At 50.4% G+C, this 20001-nt stretch overlaps 1 protein-coding gene across 1 annotated transcript in view; it reads left to right on the plus strand.

Annotated features, from left to right (window-relative positions):
- Window positions 1-20001, plus strand: part of IGF2R (insulin like growth factor 2 receptor) — a 103602-nt gene that overhangs the window by 26477 nt on the left and 57124 nt on the right. Inside the window, exons 3-10 of the mRNA XM_078447533.2 lie at window positions 4122-4243; window positions 6158-6256; window positions 10498-10630; window positions 13804-13933; window positions 15618-15723; window positions 18299-18461; window positions 18637-18811; window positions 19643-19746. Coding sequence (XP_078303659.1) covers window positions 4122-4243; window positions 6158-6256; window positions 10498-10630; window positions 13804-13933; window positions 15618-15723; window positions 18299-18461; window positions 18637-18811; window positions 19643-19746 — 1032 coding nt within the window. The remainder of the gene's footprint in view (window positions 1-4121; window positions 4244-6157; window positions 6257-10497; window positions 10631-13803; window positions 13934-15617; window positions 15724-18298; window positions 18462-18636; window positions 18812-19642; window positions 19747-20001) is intronic.

Genomic DNA, 20001 nt, shown 5'->3' on the forward strand with positions numbered 1-20001 from the left:
CCGCGGTCTGGCGGGCCTGGCGCGCGCAGCCTGGTCTGGAGGACCCGGCCTGGAGAGCGCGGCCTGGAGGACCCGGCGCGGTCTAGTCTGGTGGGGCCTCGCCAGCGCGGTCTGGTCTGGTGGGCCCGGGCGAGCTCGGCCTGGTCTGGCGGACCTGGCCTGGAGAGCGCGGTCTGGAGGACCCGGCGCGGCCTGGCGGGCCCTGGTGAGCGTGGCCTGGCGGGCCTGGTACGCAGGGTCTGTAGGACCCGGCGCGGCCTGGCCTGGAGAGCGCGGCCTGGTCTGGCGGACCCGGCTTGGAGAGCGCCGTCTGGTGGGCCTGGCGCGCGTGGCCTGGTTTGGAGGACCCGGCCTGGAGACCGTGGTCTGGAGGACCTGGCGCGCGCGGCCCGGCGCGGTCCGGAGGACCCGGCGCGATCTGGCGGGCCCGGCGAGCGCGGCCTGGTCTGGCGGGCCCAGCGAGCGCGGCCTGGTCTGGCGGACCCGGCTTGGAGAGCGCGGTCTGGAGGACCTGGCGCGCGCGGTCTGGCGGGCCTGGCGCGGTCCGGCGGGCCCAGCGCGCGGTCTGGAGGACCCAGCGCGCGGTCTGGCGGGCCCAGCGCGCGGTCTGGCGGACCCAGCGCGGTCTGGCGGACCCGGCCTGGAGAGCGCGGTCTGGAGGACCCGGCGCGGCCTGGCGGGCCCGGGCGAGCGCGGCCTGGTCTGGCGGGCCCGGCCTGGAGACCGCGGTCTGGCGGGCCTGGCGCGCGCAGCCTGGTCTGGAGGACCCGGCCTGGAGAGCGCGGCCTGGAGGACCCGGCGCGGTCTGGTCTGGTGGGGCCCCGCCAGTGCGGTCTGGTCTGGCGGACCCGGCCTGGAGAGCGTGGTCTGGCGGGCCCGGCGCGCGGTCTGGAGGACCCGGCGCGGTCTGGCGGGCCCGGCGAGCGCGGCCCAGCCCATTTGGCGCCGTCCTCGGGAGCTGGCCGTGGGCCTGGCGTGCTGGCCGCGGCCCCGCAGTCCTCACCCGGCTCTCGTCCGGGGAGGACGGCCAGGCTGGCCGGTTGCCGCGGTTGTCTGCCGCGGTTCGCTGCGGCCTCTCCCCGAGTGCCCCGGTTGGCAGCCGGTCCCGGCCACCGGGTGGAGTGGGCAGAGGAAGAAGGCGAGGTGGACAGGCGGGTGCGATGCTGATGGGGGCCTGGCGCTTAGGGATGCTGGTGCCCAGTGCCGCGGCGGCAGAGGTTGGCTGGATCCCTCCCAGCCCGAGGCCAGGGCCCTCCGCGTTTCCTTTTCAGGGCGGACCCAGCTGTTATGAGGAGCCCCCGGGAGCTCTGGGCACAGGGCCGGAAGGGGCCGCTGTGTGGGGGGACAGGAGGCGCGGGGGAGGGTCTTCAAGGTGGGGGGGGGGGGGCTGCGGCCTGTGAGCGCCCCCTTCTGGCCACAGCGCTTGCCGCTTCCTGTGGTCCTTGCCCGCCCTCCGTGTCTCCTGGAGCGCAGCGCTGCGGGGGCGCGTCGAAGCCCCGCCCCGTCTCCCGGCCCTAGACCCGCCTGCCGTAGGCGGGGCTTACGGGCGCTGTCCACGGGGCGCTGTCCTCGGTCCCGGAGACGACTCTGGGCTTGTGTGCTCTTTTGGTCGAGGAAAAAGATTTTCGGACAGATCCCGGGAAGTTTAGGGGAGAGAGCGATTCAGGTGGACCTTTGCACAAAGGCAGGCGGGCAGGCAGTCAGGAGAAAGAACCAATGTACTGTGAGCCTGGTGCTCTGGGGGTAGCTCTGAAATCCATTATCCTCTCTCCACCGGCATCTTAATTTTGACCCCTCCCCCTCTTCTTCCTCCTTTATTTCTTTTCAAAAAAAGATATCAGGTATTTGTATCGAAATGGACCAGTTATAATCCTGAGTTTATGATATGCAATGATAACTAATACACGGGCTAACCTTTTTCTGTTTTTTAATTAATTAATTTCTGTTTTGGATAATGTAATGAACCCCATCTCTAACAGAATCTAGGAACCTGAGAATAACCACTGTCTCTGTGTTTTCCTCACTACCCCTCCCCCCGCCACCGTTTCCCTTCCCTGGGAGTAATAATTAGCCTATATTTAAATTTTTCTTCCTTTTCTTTGTCTCTGTGTCTCTGCCTCTCAAAAGTGTGTGTGTGTGTGTGTGTGTGTGTGTGTGTGTGTGTACGTGCCCGATATTTTTAACTCTGTACAAAGCATAGATCATGCTATATGTAATTTTGGGGGCCTTAAAGTGGTAACAACAGTATTATGTTTCTAAAGATGGAGTGTATTGTTATCTTTCACCATGGTTTGTTCCTACTAACACTTTTGTGATATTATGTGGCTCTCCCAAAGGTAAGTTATCCATGGTTCTATTGATGGGCATTTGGGTTGTTTCCATGGTTTTGCTAGTGTGAGGAACATGAGATGTTCTTTCATTTGTTTCTTGTTACACGTATATGTGTATGGTTTTCTTCTGTGTATGTACATAAGAGTTGAATATGTAGGTCACAGGATACACGGATATTAGGACATAATGCCATGCGGAGGCAACAAAGGCATGCTAGGCCATCTCTTTTCCAACACTTGGTATTCAACTTTTGTCAATGGGATGGTTGTAATCAGTATGCCATGTGTTCTCAATATGTAATTCCTTGATCAGTAGGGGTGTTGTACATCTCTTCGTGTATTTACTGACATGGTTTTCTTCCTTTTGGTCATATCTGGTTCATTTTATATTGGGTTATTTATTGCACGTGACCTATTCTACCTTTCTAGAAGCTTTAGAATTTTTACGTTTGATATTAAAATTTACCATGACATGACTAGGTGTGGGTCTTTCCTCATTGTCTTCTTTTTGTATGTTCTTTCAGTTAGAGGTTATTTTGTTTCATTTTCTAGGATTATAAAATTTTTTTCCTTTCCTTTTTTTTTTTTTTTTTTTTGGCGTGTGAGTGTATATATTTTTGATGCCAATTCTTTGCCAGTTCTGTGTATCTCCCAGTTTAAAACTTGTTTCTGTTTTCCTTAAGCTATTTTTTTTTGGTGAATGTAAACTTTTAAATTTACTAAGTCAAATATATTGACATTTTAGAGTTCATGCTTTTGAGTCTTAAATATTTTTCCTACATTAAGATCTAAAAGGTAATTATGTTTTCTACCAAGAGTTCTATCTAAAGTTTGGTGTTTGATGTTATTTAATTCCTTTAGAGTTGATTTTCATGTACAGTGGTAGGTAAGGATCCAGTTTTTATCTTTTTTCCATTTTGTTTTCAGTTCCATTTATTGAAAGTCTCTTCTTTGCCCACTGATCTATTACTCTGTCACATATCAAGGTTTGATTCACACATATCTGTCTGTGCTCTTTGTCCTAATCTGCTTATGCCAATTATCAGTATTTGGTATGGAATAGACATTTTATTCTGGATTATTACAGTAATATACCAGGAAAACTGAAATGTAATCACTCCACTTGTTGGCCATTCTAAAGAATTTTGATTTTTGAGGCTGGCACTTGTGTTGAGCACTGGGTGTTCTGTGTAAGTAATGAACCACTAAATTCTACTCCTGAACCCAATGTTACACTATATGTTAACTAGCTAGAATTTAAATAAAAATTTGAAAGAAAAAAATTTTGTTTTGATAGTATATACGATGGGAATTTATTGAAGAACTTGAGCAGTTGAGTTATACGTATATTCTGACTTATGTTTTTGGAGATTGTATCTGTTGAGGTGGATGGGGAGGGAGGATGGCGAGGGACAGGAGTGGAGCAAGGGGACCAATTCTATGCTGCTGCCAGAGTGTAGGTGAGGGATGGTAGTGATTTTAGTAGCAGCAGTAGTAGAGGTGGAGAGTAGCGGATGGATTTGAGATGGAGGGAAAACCATTAGAGTTTTCCGACTTATTCAATGTGATAGATGAGAGAAAGTTGGGACTCATGTAATGTGTTTGGGTATTGAACAGCTGGGTGGATGGAGATGCCATTCCTCAGCTGGAGAATTCTGGGGAAGGGACAGCCTGTAAGTTTATGAATTTTCAGATGAATTATGGTACCACTTTTAATTTGCTTATGCTCGGAAATGGCTTTATGGTCATGAATGTTTTATAGCTTGTTCATGCTCTTTCCTTTCCAAATAGGTGATTCTTCTTTGAAAACTGCAACCAGATCTCTTCTGGAATTCAATACAACAGAGACCTGTAAGCAAAACACAAATCACAAAATCCAGACTAGCATCACCTTCTTATGTGGGAAAACTTTGGTGAGTCCGCACAGTTACTTTGTAATGTTCTTTCCTTTTGTTAAAAATGTTTGTCTGTTGGACATTCTTACTACAGTGTCATTCCGGGAAGAATAAGTGAGCAAAATTAAAAACACAAACTGAAAACCCCAACCAAAACGCCATCGCCATTAAGAACCAATACATAAACAAACCCTAGCCTGTAGTTACAACTTTTAAGTGAAACTTGACCTACATCCTGTATAAAACTACAATTCAAGGTGATTAGCATGTTTAAACTCGAAACACTGTTGAACAGTTACATTGCAGGCATAATTTTTTTTCTAAAACTTATTTTCATGGCATTTTATTATGGTAGTTTTTAGGGCAATGCACTTATTTTTTTAAAAAAGGTTTTTGTTTTCTCATTTACATTAAATTGGAGAGGCCACCATCTATCTAGGAGAAGCCTTGGCCAGCAGACAATGGCCACTAACATCACTTTTTCAAGTATTGCTAGTATCGAAAGGGGACATAAATAATTATTTAAAGCATGATGTTTGTTCTTATCCTCTGTATATTGCATGCGAGTTTTTGCTGTTAATCTCTAGTGTTCAGAAAGGGACTGTCAGTGAATAATTGCCAGCTTTTAGGAGAAGCAATTTATTTTTTATTTTTATTATTTATTTATTTTTTTAAATGAAATTTATTGTCAGATTGGTTTCTATACAACACCCAGTACTCATCCTAGAAGAAGCAATTTATGTACAAGTCTTACGAATGTTCTCTAATCAGAGTGAGAATGCAATAAGGTTGCAGAGTAGAAAAATAAGGTTGAGTGAAACTCCTGTGGGTATCAGTTTGCTTTAAAGTATCATTTTAGAATTTGGTGCTGTGACTTCCTGCATCTTCAGACCTGTAATGTCTCCTCTGAAGAACTTTAAAAATAGAACTTACATTGTTAATTTTGGACCAGCCTGTCAGTTGCACTGTTGTCTATGTTGAAACCTTGGAAAGAGATCTGTTTGCAGTGATATGAAATATGGAGGTCTGTGCTACAGAATAAGCTAGCTGCTGCTTTAATTTTAACTAACTTCCCTCAAGAATTCTGAGTTCACCGTACAAGAACCAGAATTGCGAAGAACTCCCTAGATTTGCACGTGGGCGTATGGAGGTAAATTCAGTATCACGTATCACCCGGCAGCGCTGCGGTTGACCATTTTTTTTTTTTTTTTTTTTTTTTTTTTTTTTATTTTTGGGACAGAGAGAGACAGAGCATGAACGGGGGAGGGGCAGAGAGAGAGGGAGACACAGAATCGGAAACAGGCTCCAGGCTCCGAGCCATCAGCCCAGAGCCTGACGCGGGGCTCGAACTCACGGACCGCGAGATCGTGACCTGGCTGAAGCCGGACGCTTAACCGACTGCGCCACCCAGGCGCCCCAACGGTTGACCATTTTGGAGTCCACCTTGGTTGCAGTCTGTCAGGAGGGGCTGCCCTTGAGTGTGGGGTGTCTGAAGCAAGGCTGGTGTGTGGACTCAGTCGGGTCCAGATGGGCGTCCGTCCTCAGCTTACAGGAAGTATGAGGTCACATTTTCTGGCTTTGATTTTGTTGGCATTTGGTTAAGAGAACATTTGGAGTTTGAGAGTGGAAGGGCTCTGAGGATTGCATCCCATGAGTTTACTGTGCTTTGCATAGTTGGGGCAGTAGAACAGTTTTGGACCGATTATACCAAAATTCCAGCATGATTTCATGAAGCTTTTGTCTCATAATTTTTGCGTTTGGGAACTTCTTGATGACCTTGATTAACTAAAACAGTTGTGTGCTCCCTCCTCCCCCTCTTCTTTCTGCTTTCAAATTTTCATTAGCCTTTACTGTTTCTAACTTTAAGGGAGAAAAAAAAAAAACCTTACATCATGCAGTATCGTAACTTATTTTTACTTTTTTTAAAAATAGGGAACTCCTGAATTTGTAACTGCGACAGACTGTGTGCATTACTTCGAGTGGAGGACCACTGCAGCCTGCAAGAAAGACATATTTAAAGCTAATAAAGAGGTAACGAGGGGGCTCAAGGTCACGTGCTTGACATTCTGGGACCTTTAAGAGTTGAAATATTGGCGCAGACCTTTTGGGGTCAAAATCTTTTTTAGTTTCCAGATTCCATTTGAGCAAAGATAACCGTATGATTTAATTGTTAAAATGAGGCTGGGTGGTTCTTATTTTTAGAACCGGGCATTTAAAACATCACAGGATATGATTAGAAATGGACTGGCTCAGCATCTACTCAGTTGGTTAGTTAGTTCTTGGTTTCTGGTGCTGCGCAACTTGGTGACTCACGTGGTTGAGCTTGTGTTCAGCGGATTCCCTCTTCCTACCGGCCCCATGTCTCCCCCACCGTGGGGCGGCTTCTGGACGCTTTCCGAGTCCAGGCCAGGCGTTCCTAGCCCCTCAGTTCTCTGCCAGTTCACCTCAGAGACTTAGATGGCTCCTGTCGCTCCCTCCACTCTTTTCCTGGTGTTTGCTCAAGTCATTTTTGGTGATTAATGAAGCATCCTCTCCCTGAGCCCAGAGACTCTGAAGCTGGCTCCGCTGAGAGCAGACGGCACTCCCCTGCTGCTCCTCCCCTCTTGCCATCCCGCGTCTGAAAGGTGGTGTCCTGTGCTCACCTAGACGACAGCCTTCGTGGGTCATGACTCTCACGTGTCTCCGTTAGTTGTGTGTTCCAAAGGATTCGGTTCACAGACTCTCTCAGGTTCTAGGAACTGACAGATGGGGGGCCATCTGTTATTTTCCGTGATGGCCTAAGATAGTGCCGTTGAAGGAGGGTGAAAAGAGAGATGTTTGTTTTTTGAAAATAAAGCCAAATTAAGTTAAAGAGAATAAGTTATCAGTGGTCTTTCAAATATGGCAGTCTTTAAAAGAAAAGACAGTCCGATAGGAAAGTGGCAGAGGGAAAATGTTGCCTCCCGGAGAGGAGCGTAAGGAATACTCAACGAGAAAGCAGTTTCCATTGTGGGAAGAATGAATGCCTAAGAAAATGACACTGACATTGAGGAGACCAGGTCACATTTAAACCTCGAATTTTAACGCTTAGGTTAAGCTCTTTGCCAATATATATCGGTGAATGGCGGGAAAAACATCTCAGGGGCACAGAGACACATGCCTCCTGCTCTCTTTGGGGCCTCAGACCTCTCTGGGCCCCACACATGTCCTCTGGGGCTCTGGTTTTCCAGCCTGAAAGTGCTGCCCATTTTTCCAGTGTTACCTGTGCATCCTATTACCTCGCCTTGCTGAGCTGACAGTTGTGTCTCCCACCACCTGGGGAAAAATCGCTTCTCAAAATACATACATAGCAACCTATTTTCTGTTTTCTTCATGGTGCAGGTCAGAAGTCACAGGCTGCAGACCCTGGACCAACTCCTGCCCCCTGGCCTGTGTTTGTGCAGCCCCAGAACTAAGAACAGGTTTTACATTTTTATAGGATTAAAAAAAAAAAAACAAAGAACAACAACAGAAACCTATGTGACTTACGGAGCTTAAAATAACGTGCTCTGTCGCCCTTTATGGGAAATTGAGTGGGCCCCTGTTCTAAATTAGATTTTGGTATGTTAAGGGAGAGGTATAGCCCTCGTTTTTTCTCAAAACGGTGGCATTTCATTTCTCTTGGAAGCTGACGTAAAGATCATGAGCACCATACAGTTTGTCCTCAGTGATACTCTCTTTAGGTCTGGTTGGTAGCTGGGGCTTTATTCATTCAGTTTTCATTTATCGACGCCCTGTCGTGGGCCAAGAAGTAGGAATTTCATTAAATTTTGAAAGGGTTCTTGCTTTCAGAGAACCCATAGACCTATGGTGCGGAGGGCGTGTCTTCATTCACGACCCGGGTTCATCGTGCCTCAGGTACAGGTAAACTGAGGCAGGAAGCACGGAAGAGGACGGTGGCCGCCAAAAAGCAGTGCCGTCGCTGTTAGTAAATCATAATCAAGTAGATTTCCTCTTCTCTGTTTTTGGTAAGATCTGATTACACCTTACGGGCTGTGGTATCACTTCAAAAACTAGTAGATGTCTCATGTAAACAAACCAACCAGATTTGGTTTTCACATTTCATTTCTGCTGTCATTTTTGCTTTGTCAGATTTAGAAGAATTTGGTGGGCAAATATCATGGAGTTCCAGACACTGGCTCTACAGGCTGGCAGAATAATGCCTGTCTAGTGGATCCTGGTTGGTTTTTTTTTTTTTTAAAGATAATTTCTTTAAAATATCACGGACGGACGTCCCCTTACCGTGGCACTCTTGGGAACACAGGAAATTCAGAACTGGCATGCCAGTGTTCTTACCAGAGTTACATAAATACAGCTAATATACGTATGGTGCTAACAAGGTTGATTCACTGTGTGGTGTTTGAAGCTGGCAAGCGACCTCCTTCCCGGCGGCTACATTCCTGCTCTTATGAATGTCTCCATTGCTCTGCTCAGTGGAGCAGGAAGTGGGGAGGACTTTCCCCAGGAGCCTTCACTGTTTTTCCGATGCACGCTCCAATTCTGTGGGGCGCTGTGTTAGGCGTGTCTTCTGTTCCTTCCTGGAGTAGCGAGCCGGCCAGAAGTTGCTAAAACTGCCTTGAGCTGCGTGTCTGTGGACCTCGCTTCCTGGAATCTCTCGAGTCTGTTGGTGGAACCGAGCTAGTTTGGAACTACGAGTTCTTTCACACATGGCCCCGGCTTTCCTTCCCGCCGTGTTCCAGGCTGCTCCCTTCGTTCCCAGGCCTTCCTTTGGTCACTAGAGAGGTGCTCCCTGTCTCCCGTTCCCGCCCACTCACCAGCCGGCTCGCTCCCTGCTCGAGTTCTGTTTCCGTATTAACCTGCCGGAGGATGATGGGCTGTCGGTTTGTAGGATTCTGGACACCATGGTCGCTCTCGCGGGAACCTAGTCACTGTCTGCAGCAGTACCTTTCTTTTTGGCCGCTTTCGTGCAGGATGCAGTGTTAAGCTTGGCATCTGGCCTGCCGACCCTGCTGCTGGCTTGGTGTGCCTGTGTCCCCGGAGCGGAGGCGCCGGCCCCCTCAGTCATCAGAGACCCCTGATCAATGCTGTGGGCGTTGGGGGAGTTCGCTTTCAGGGTCTGGCTGAAGGGAATTCTTGTGTCCCCTGAGGTTGTTTGATTTGATCCATTAGATCTCCCTGAATCTCTGAGAACAGGACTGGGGGAAAGGGTTAGTAGGTCAGAGCATTCCTGCGGGTTTGATAGCATCTTTCTAAGAATAATTTTTTAGCTAAATAGTAAGCAGTTAGTTTTTGTTATATAGATCTGCCTGTGAATAGCTTCAGTCTTTTTTGCAGTCAATTTTAGGAAAACCATCCTTTGAGAGTGATATAGCAGATGACTTTGAAATGATCACCGAGGGGCACCTAGGTGGCTCAGTTGGTTGAGCATCCAACTTTGGCTTAGGTCATAGTCTTGTGGTTCATTGACTTCTAGGCCTGCACTGGGCTCACTGCTTTCAGCTTGGAGCCTGCTTCAGATTCTGTGTCTCCCTCTCCCTCTGCCCCTCTCCCTCCCCGCCCCCTCCCAAAAATAAATGTTAGAAAAATGATTGCCAAGAATGTGAATTTTTGGGCATTCTTTGGCAGGGCAATTAAAGGGGTATTTCCGTAAAGACGACGTGGCGGTACATGATGTCAATTAGATGACCAGGGCGTGTTTTATTCTTGGGCGCATCTCTGGGCTTGAATGCTCTGCCTTCAGAAATAGGTAGACCTTGTAAAGCGCAGGGTCTTCTAGTGGGTTCCTTGAAATTTTAAAAATAAGAGGACATTAGTTCCTAGAGATGAGCGAGAGGGCCTAGGTTAGAATGCAGGAAGCGTTGGGTTAGATGCGCAGAGGAGGAACGTGTCTGCATACGTTCCTGAACAGGTGTTTAGGGAGGCCCCGTTAGGTTCCAGGCGTCATCCTAAGCCTCCCGCTTAGGACCACAGCAGTGACAGGGTCCCTGTCTTCAGGGAGCTTCCTCTCTCGTGGGAGAAATCTGGTGAGTCAGCAGATGGCAGTGCCCGGAAATATACGTTAGCGTTATGAAGAAAAAGGAAGCGGGAGGCTTCTGGCAGCGTGCTGCTGGGATTGGGCAGTAGTGAGGGAAAGTTGGTGGTGCTAAAGGTACAGCCGCTGAAGCTCTTGTCGACCTTTGCTTTGTTTCTATTGTCTACGGGGACCCCGACAGTGGAGATGTTGGCCACGGGCCCCACCCAGCCGGTAGCGGAAGAAGGTGTGTGTCCAAACCGTTTCTCTTCCTCTCTTCTAGGTGCCGTGCTACGTTTTTGATGGAGAGTTCAAGAAGCACGATTTAAATCCACTGATCAAGATTAGCGGAGGTTACTTGGTGGATGACTCTGACCCGGACACTTCTCTGTTCATCAACGTTTGTAGAGACATAGGTAGGTTTGGGGGGGGTGGTGGTGAAGGATTTCTCAGAAGGCTTCGGTATCTTTGCGCTTCTGCCGTTCTTCCTAGTTGGAATATCCGTGTCACTGAGTGGGCCCCCTGAGGAACCTACCGGAAAGATGTTGTGCATAACCTCACCCCCGGGCTCCCAGTCGGTTCTGATTCCGTTGCAGATCTTGTCCAGACTGTTGGTCCATCCCAGTGTGGTTCTCTGTGCCAGATGTGTTGGTTCCAGGATTCTCCCATAGCTGACTTCCAGGGAGATGGTGGGGAGGGCGGACAGAGTGGGTGTGCCGGGCGCCCCGAGACCTGCTGGAGCAGGATGAGTCAGCCCTCCTGGGAGGGCTGTGGGGAGGAGGGTGTCTAGCCAGCTGTGTGTACCCCAGTCTGTCGGCTTTGTGTTGCAGGCTGGGCACAAGGGACAGACGGACAGCCAAGTGACCCGGGGAACTTGCTCGTGACGTGTATCTTAGCCCAAGCCAGCTTCTTGCCCGGCTTTCTCTACAGGTGCCAGAAGCAGTGTGAGAAGTGTGGGTGTCTTTGCTCAGTTAACTGAAGGCTGTAAATGGCCTTTATCTAAGTGGAGCCCTGAGAACTGTTACGAATAAACCTTTGTTCTGTCAGCAGTTTCTCAACTCCAGCTCTGTGCGTTCTTCAGGGGCGAGGAGGTGTTAGTCCCGAAGGCCGAGACTTGTCTTCCTGCTGTGCCAGCAGTAGTTGTGCACCCGTAAATCGTGCTGGTAATTAGCTAATCAAATTAAGATCGTTTCTAGTGTTTTAAGTTCCTGTTTCTCACATAGCACGTGGGACTTTGGCCTTAGGAAAGTTCGAGACAAAATTTTTAGTTGTTTTGAATTTTCGAAAAATGTTTTAAGTTTGAGAGAGAGAGGGAGCACGTGCGTGTATGGTGGAGGGGCAGAGAGAGGAGGAGAGAGAGAACCCCAGGCAGGCTCCGCACTGTCAGCACGGAGCCCGGTGTGGGACCCGATCCCACAAACTGAGATCCTGACTTGAGTTGAAACCAAGAGTCTTCCACTTAACTTGACTGAGCCACCACTCAGGTGCCCCTACGTTCGGAAAAAAATTTAAAAATAAACTCCGAACGTGAGGGTGTGGCTGGGTGGTCGGTACGTGAGTTTACAGTTATTCTTTGAATTGTACAAATACATTATATACCATTTTGATTTTTTTTAAAGTTTATTTTGAAAGAGAGAGAGGGAGGGGGAGGAGGAGCAGAGAGAGAGGGAGAGAGAGAGAGAATTCAGCACTGTCAGCACAGAGCCGATGTGAGGGATCGAACTCACAAACCATGAGATCATGACCGGAGCCGAAATTAAAGAGTTGGACGCTTAACTGGCTGATCCTCCCAGGTGCCCCCCCATTTTGATTATTTTCAAACAGTTTTAAAAAGTGAGTATACCACATACGTGGTTCACTAGAAATGACTAGTGATAATTTTAGATTTTTTTATGTCAGGCTCTTTACATCATTCTTTTGTTCTCTGAAGACAGCTTTTAATGTTCTTTTGGAAAAAGCCAGATAGACAGAGTCTTTGTCTTAAATGGATCTGTAACTCAAATTTGATTATAAAGCTGACGAGCCTTGCAGATTATTGAATTCTGAAATAATATGCCATCTTAGTTTAGAAAACATTTAGATTCCTGGTCTTTTTATCATTTTGAGGATTCTCTGGATTCAGTAGAGATATTGTTATGAAAGGGTTTTTGTTTGTTTGTTTTTTTTTTTAAAGTTGGCTCCCCAATGGCCGTGGAGCCCAGCGTGGGTCTTTAACTCATGACTGTGAGATCAAGATCTGAGCTGAGATCAAGAGTCGGACACTTACTGACTGAGCCACCCAGGTGCCCCAAAAGTTTGTTTTTCTTTTTGATTACTGGCAGTTTGAATTGGCCTTCAGTGACTTTGACTCACAGTAGTTTTTTGAATTTAAAATTTAAAAATGAAAAAAAAAATTGATTTGCCAGTTATTGTCCAGACGCCCTCCATCCCTAGGAAGTTGCCCTGGGCCCCAAGCCTTGTTTGACAGTGACCCTGAAAAGCTCATGAGCAGCCGTAGCTTTGCTGCTGTGTGCCTGCCTGTGCACACTCAGGGTACCTGCGTCCCGTCTTGCCTTCAGTAGACCAGCGGGTCTGCTGATGCGGGGTGGGCAGGGAGCCTGCCACACCACGGGGACTTGATGTGGACTAAAACCGTCCCCTCGTGAGGTTTCACGGTACAGCCTGACGATGCGCTTACCTTTTCCTCAGCTGCCGCCACCTCCCATCACGCTGGAGAAGAAGGGGCAAGGGCCCCCCTCTGGTTGATCAGGCTTTAGTTAAAGACCAGGCTGGGCCTTATTTACTCCTTCACGGCGGAAATTTGAACCCCTGTCCTGTGCTGGGCACTGAGTCCCAGCCTTGGATGGAGCTTATAGTCAGGGGCACGTGTGAGGTAAGCGTGTAAACCCGATGCCGTGTGAGATGCCCGTGGCGGTGAAGGAAAAGCTGTAGGATGGGAAAGGGTGGCGGCAGTAGCCGCTGAAGTCTGGGCGGTGTTCTGGGTACATCAGTGCGTTTTTTAATCCTCCCCAGACCTGTGGGGGATGCCCCAGCAGTTGGACAGTTGTGTGATGAGAGCAAAGTTACAGAGACAGCAAGTGGTGGATCTAAGAGTTGAAGCCAGAACTGTCTGTAGGTTCTTTCCACCAGGGTCCTCATCTTCCCACTGATCCTTGGGGTGTCTGCGTTTTCTGCATTGTTTGTAGCTTGGAGGAGGGGATGACGCTGCAGTCGGTGTATCTGTAGGAAAGGGTGGGGGTGGGGGGGTGTTCCTTAAGTACAGATTACACAATAGTCCCCGTTCCTCGGGCACCTCTTCCCTGCCAGGTGCAGCGTGAGCGCCTTCCCTGCACGTCCCGGCAGCCGTGCCGGGCAGGCGATGCTGTTCTCACTCCATGTGTCCAGAGTGGTCAGTGGCACGCCCACGGTCTCCGGACGGGGTTCGGTCCTAGCTCTTCCTCGTTTCCAGACCTCTACTGCTTTATGTTACTTTGGGGACTTTCAAAAATTTGATAGTTTTTTTTTTTAAAGGGACCCTGTGCCTAAGGTTAAGCGTGATCATCAGTCCTGACGCACAGCCTGATTCAGCGTCATGTGTGATGTTTTACAGACTCCCTACGGGACTCGAGTCCACAGTTGCGTGGCTGTCCCCGTGGCACTGCTGCCTGCCTGGTGAGGGGGGACCGGGCGTTTGATGTCGGCCAGCCCAAGGAGGGCCTGAAGCTCGTGAGCAAGGACAGGTGAGTGTGCTCTCGGTGCTCGTAACCCCCGCAGGTCCCCGCGAGATTGCTACTTCGTGTGTGCTCGTAGAGCCGTTGGTCATGGCTGTGCATCACGCAGGCTGGTCTGCTTGCCGATTTTCTGGTCATTTGTCTCTGTGGTCGTTCAAAACGTGTATCACGACGCGGCACACATCCGTACGTGTATTCAGTTCACGAAATAACCCCTACCTTAACGCATGTTCTGATGTTCCGGTATTCTCCATGTCACATCACTCGTGATGTTGCTTTTGCGCCCACAGTCCTCTGTTCCCCAGAGGGGAGGTTTGCTGGTGTCTTTGTAGGGTGTGGAGCTTGCTTCCTTACCGGGGTGCGGCGAGCACCCTAGTTCCCGTGGGGGGTGGTTTGTTTCTCGTAAGAAGCCGTGCTTTCTGCACATGGGCTTCTACGGCCCTCGTAGCCTTGAATTAGCAGAGAGAGGCTTTTCTCCAGTGTGTCCCACATGACCACGGCTTCGATCACGTCTTGGCTTCCAGGGGCCTTTGGTAGATGGCTCATCGTGGCTGTTCTAGCATGGAACTGATGGTGCGTCAGGGTGGGCGCTTCTGTCCACAGAAAATGTCGGAGCATCACCTAAGTTTAAGAACATTTGGGAGGTTTCTGTACATGTGTCTGTGTTAGTTTGCCAGGGCTGCCAGGACAGCGTGCCGTAGGCTGGCTTCAACCACAGAAACCGGTTTCCTTTCAGTTCTGGAGGCTGGGAGGTCCAAGGTGCAGGGAGGCCGGGTTTCTTCTGAGACCTTTCTCCTTGACTCATAGACGGCCGCCTTCTCCCTGTGTCCTCACCTGGTCGTTTCCTCTTTGTGTCTGTGTTCTGGTCTCTCCTTCTGATACTGACACCAGTCGTGTCTGATTAGCTCCTCACATCCTCCCTGTGGCCTCGTTGTCACTTACTCACCCTGTCTTCAAATACAGTCACATGCCAAGGCACTGGGGGATTAGGGCTTCGGCATATGAATTTTAGAGGGACACAGTTCAGCCCGTCCCGTTGTCCTAAGTGACAGGTGGGTGACTCCTCATGCAGGAGAGGGGACTTTGTAAAACGTGGGCATTGAATGAAAGCTAGAGCTTTTCAGAGAAGAGGAAGGTCATCTGTTTTCGGGTGTTCTGTGACCGTCAGCCCTGGAGCCGCGGGCACATCCCGCGGGGAGGCCAGCACACAGACCGGTGACCCAGGCTCGCCTGGCCACGGGAGGGCAGGACGGCTGTGGCACTTGGCCGTCTTCAGGTTAGAGGAGAAGAGACCTTGGCCTGCACTGACAAGCCGCTGTGTAGAGAAGTGGTCGTGCAGCCTCGTGGACAGAGATGCACTCGGCCGCTCGGCTGTGTTTGTTTTGTTTTCTCAGATCGTTTATAGTCTTGTCTTGTTTGTCTTACTCAAGCGGCTTTTCTTAGTATTTAAATTTACACGTCAGTCATTTTATTTATTTTTAAAAAGAGAACAGTATTCACTGAAGTTTACTTAAGTAAAACAGTTTTTTAGAATGGAGATTGGAGTTATTTTGCGCTGCGGTTTCCTTTATATTTCAGTGTTTCTTCTGTTCCCCCCTCCCCCAAAGGAGCGTGCGGAATACTCAGGGAAGCAGATTAATGTGAATCTAATTCATACTTTCACAACCCTCTTTTCCAAACGTGTGTCGTCCAGGCTTGTCCTGAGTTACATGAAAGAAGAGGCCGGGGAGCTAGACTTCTGTGATGGTCACAGCCCGGCGGTGACGATCACGTTTGTCTGCCCGTCGGAGCGCAGAGAGGTGAGTGGCTTGCCTCGGAGGGCTTCCTGGCAGCTCGCGTCAGTGGGGACCGGCCGAGCGAGCACATCTCGGGGCGGGCCAGGGCGGCGGGTCTGGGGGCAGGAGACAGCCGGCCGGGAAAAGATGCGTCAGTGGAATATCCAGGAAGATGTGCCTGTGGGGACAGACTCTCGTCTGCACGTGCGAGGGTCTCGGGGGGACAACGGCTTGGTGTTCGCTTTTTCTCGACAGCCTGGAGGGGCCTGTGCATATGTCGACGTAGGATGGCGTGTTGATGTAGGGAGGCGTCTTGTTCTAGTTTGTGTGAGATGATTTTAAGCGGTTCGTGGAGAGATTTCTTAAGTTTATATAGCAGCGCTGATTGGAAGGAGTATTTGAAAGGCCATATGTATAGTCTCAAACCTGTGACTCCCTGGCTATTATTTGTTAGGCTGAGACAAGGTGAAAGTAGCTAATGGGTTTGCGGAAACAGTCAAGGCATGAGAACAGATGCTCTGCAGACGTGGCGGAGGCCGTGCAGGCCAGACGCTGGAGTTGCGGGGCTAAGGAGGTAGGAGACTCGTGGCCAGAAGGAAGGTTCTTATTCCTAGGGCCTCGCAGCGAAGCCTTCCGTCCCCTCCTCCCCCACTCTCACGCGGCCGATGACCCCATCATCCGGTCCTCAATTCTGGCACACTCGTAAACTCCTTGAGGGTAGGGCCCGCGTCTGCTTGTCCTTGGGCCCGTGCCCGGTGGCATTGCACGCGTCCGTTGCCGTTCAAGTGTCCTAGCAGGTGCGGGGTGCTGATGGAGGGAGATAGCCCCCGGGGAGGAAGGGTAGGGCTTTCCTCTCATTTATTTCTGTCTCCTCATAATAGAATGAAGGGGGAGGAGCTGAATTCTTTCGCGAGGGAACCGTGCTCCCCCCGCCCCACAAACGAACGTGGAATTTGGTCTGGTTTCGGGCTGGCAGCCGGCCCGTTTTGTGTGTGTGGGATTTGGAGACAAACGTGGAGTCCGGGCCAGCTTTCCATTTTGTGTCCCCAGACTTCCAGGGCCACGTGGTGTCAGCTTGGGAGAGCCCTGCCTGGCCGGCAGCGGACCTTGGTGCTGGAGGCGAATGCTGGGGAATAGTCTGTGTGCTTTCCACTGGCGCCTGCGGGTGTGGAGTGGAACCTAAGCTGGCAGGGGTCTTCGTGTGTCCCCTGCCTGCTGGGGCTTTCAGTGAGAAACGGTTCCCTCCACCATAACGAAGGGAATCGGGAGTGTCCCTCCTTTCTTCTCCGTGGATACGGATACGTGCCTCCATGGATACGAGGCACTCCGTGGCCTTCGGAAAGGAGGCCAGTTTGTTATTAGTGGAGGGAGAGTCCGTTCCCAGCTGCACCGTTCACCGCGCAGAACCGGGTGACATTTGACACCTTTGCTCTCGAAGGTCTCTTTAAGTGTTTACGCAGGCTCACGGAATGTACCTAGGAGCTGGACTTTTAGTAAATGTTCACCCTGTCATATGGATCTTTAAAAAAAAAAAAAGCTTTACTGAGTTTGCTTCGCATAAAATTAACCTGTTTCAAGGACAGCGTAACGGCTATTAGCACATTAACAGAATAGTGCAGTCTCTGGCACAGGGGAACGTGAGGACATCTCCGTCATCCCAGAAGAAAGCCTGGGCCTGGCGGGTGTTCGGTCCCCATTCCTCCCCCAGCCCTGGCAGCTGCTAGTCGACTTTCTGCCTCCGTGATTGGCCCTTTCTGCGCCTGTCCGATGCGCGAACCTTGCACGCTGGGGCCTTTTGCGTCCGTCTTCGTTCACTTAGCCCTCGGCACCCCGTCACGAGTGTCCGGCTTCCCCAGGCCAGCCGGTGGGAGCCTCGATTTTGAGTCAGACAGACAGAGCTGGACTCACAGCTCTCCGCGTCTGATGGAGTTGCGACCCGCGTGTGTAGCCCCAGCCCTTCGCGCGGTGCCTGGCACGTGACAGGCGCTCGGGAAATGTTCGTGGGGCGGTGTGGCCTGGAAGGAGCGTGGCAGCCTTCCGCGTCACTCCAAAGAGAGCGGCTGAGGTTACGCTTGTGAAAGCAGCTCTTGGGCTGCAAAGTGGCAGACGTCAGGCTTGTGGGGGGTGGTGCCCTGGCTTCCCCCTGGGGACGGGAGCCGACTCGTGTGCAGGTGAGGTATGCCCAAGACCACTTTGACAACCTGAGGGCAGGGGTCACGGATCGTCTGCCCAGACACGCGCATACACGGCGGTTTCCGCTCAGCTCGGGGGTTCCTCTGGCCTGCTCCTTTCAGCTCCGATCGAGAGGAGCGAACAGACCGCGTGCCTTTGCAAGTCACGGCCGCCTGTGGAGGTTGTGGCTGTCAGGCGACCTTGAGTTCAGGGTGGTCGCAGTGGCCGAACCTTGAGCGTGGCTCTGAGAAGGACAAGAATGGTCGCAGGTAGACAGTTATTACTCGCCAAGTGATCGAACTGTTCGGAAACAGTAGCAGAAGAATGTAGAAACCCAACACCATAACATACCTTTGGGTTTTTGAGAAGCATAGAAAGTTGACATGTAAAAACGTTAATTTTGCTCTTTTCAAACCGTTCCTGATAGGGCACCATTCCCAAGCTCACAGCAAAATCCAATTGCCGCTACGAAGTCGAGTGGGTCACTGAGTACGCATGCCACAGAGATTATCTGGAAAGCAGAACGTGTTCTCTGAGCAGCGAGCAGCACGAGGTCACCGTCGACCTCCAGCCACTCAGACAGGACAGAGGTGAGGGTGCTCTGAAGAGAAGCCGGAGGGGGACCGTGAGCCAAGCGGCCGGGGTAGCCTCCGCCGCTGGGGTGGGTGTGTGAGGAAGGGGTGAGGCCTGCCTCGGGTAGTGCCCCCGCTTTCTGGCACCTGCTCACGTAACCGCGTCTCTCCTCCTCTCGTCCCCTTTCCTTAGCTTCATCCTCCTCTTACTACACTTCCGACGGAAAGGAATATATGTTTTACTTGAACGTCTGTGGAGAAGTTGAATTGTCTTTCTGTAGTAAGAAAGAAGCTGCCGTTTGCCAAGTGAAAAAGTCCGAATCCACTCAAGTCAAAGTAGCAGGAAAATACCAGAATCAGACCCTCCGGTGTGTAAACAGCCTTCACGTCATTTTCGAGTGCATTGTGTCTATTCTTGTGAGACCGAGCTGACTCGCCTTATCTTCTTCCTCCTTCCATTTTCTGTAAAGTACACACAGGCCCGTTAAGCCAGCGTTCCTTCCCGTTTGACTTAGGAGAGCTGCCATTTGTCAGTGATCCTGGCTTTCCAATAAGGCCGTTTCTGTTAACACTGTTCGATTTATCGTCTGTTGTTTGTAAGGGACCACCCTGTCGGAGAGGCATTGAATTCGGTTACCGTTGCTCTGGCCTTTGCATTTTACAACGTGTGTTTCTGAGGAGTTCTGATTTTTCTCTGGCAGCTCGAGAATCTGTAATGCCGTTAGCATTAGTAAAAGTTTGAAACCACTAAGAAAATGCATTCAGTACGATTCCCGTGGCCCTTAACTTGGTAGTTACCTTCACAAAAGCATTACGAAAATGTAGCTCTCTGCAAAGAAGTATGGTCAAGGATCCCTCAGGTAAGACTGTGCCGTGGCAGTCGCTAGACAAACCGCGTGCTCCTCGGGCCTTATTTATTTTGTACGAAATCCGAAACAAGAGTGGAAGAGTTTTCATGCTCACAGCAAAACCTTCAGTGCTTTCTTCCAGCCAGCTATTACTTTGAAGTAAGAGGACAGGCCCATACATTTGGAACTCATTTCCTTTAGATGTTTTTTTCCCAGCTGCCCGGAGAGCTGGCTGTTCTGTCAGGACTGATTTGTTGATGGTATGCAGAAGGCTTAACGTGGAAACGTGTAACAATTCAGGTTTCTTTCTTGGTTCTACCAAACCTGTGTGTGTTTGTCGCAAACCTCTAGATACTCCGATGGAGACCTCACCTTGATATATTTTGGAGGCGACGAATGCAGCTCAGGCTTCCAGCGGATGACTGTCATAAACTTTGAGTGCAATAAAACTGCAGGTGAGTGCCGGGGGCGGGGGCAGAGGCGGGGGGTCGTCCTTGCTCGTCGTAGTGCCTGGGACGTAAGTGTTCTTGGGAGCCGAATGCCGAACGGACCAGCCAGGCGTTCTCCTTCGGACGTGGCCACCGCTGGTCCCCAGACTGGGGTTTTCTGTTGTAGCGGGCAGGAGTACCCCTTCCATCCCATGCCGCCAGTGACACACACATCCTGTTTCCATTTTCCTCTGCTCTCTGTTTGTTTTGGGAATGGGCCCA

Source organism: Panthera onca, chromosome B2, assembly GCF_046562875.1.
Source record: "Panthera onca isolate mPanOnc1 chromosome B2, mPanOnc1 haplotype 2, whole genome shotgun sequence".
Taxonomy (NCBI): domain Eukaryota; kingdom Metazoa; phylum Chordata; class Mammalia; order Carnivora; family Felidae; genus Panthera; species Panthera onca.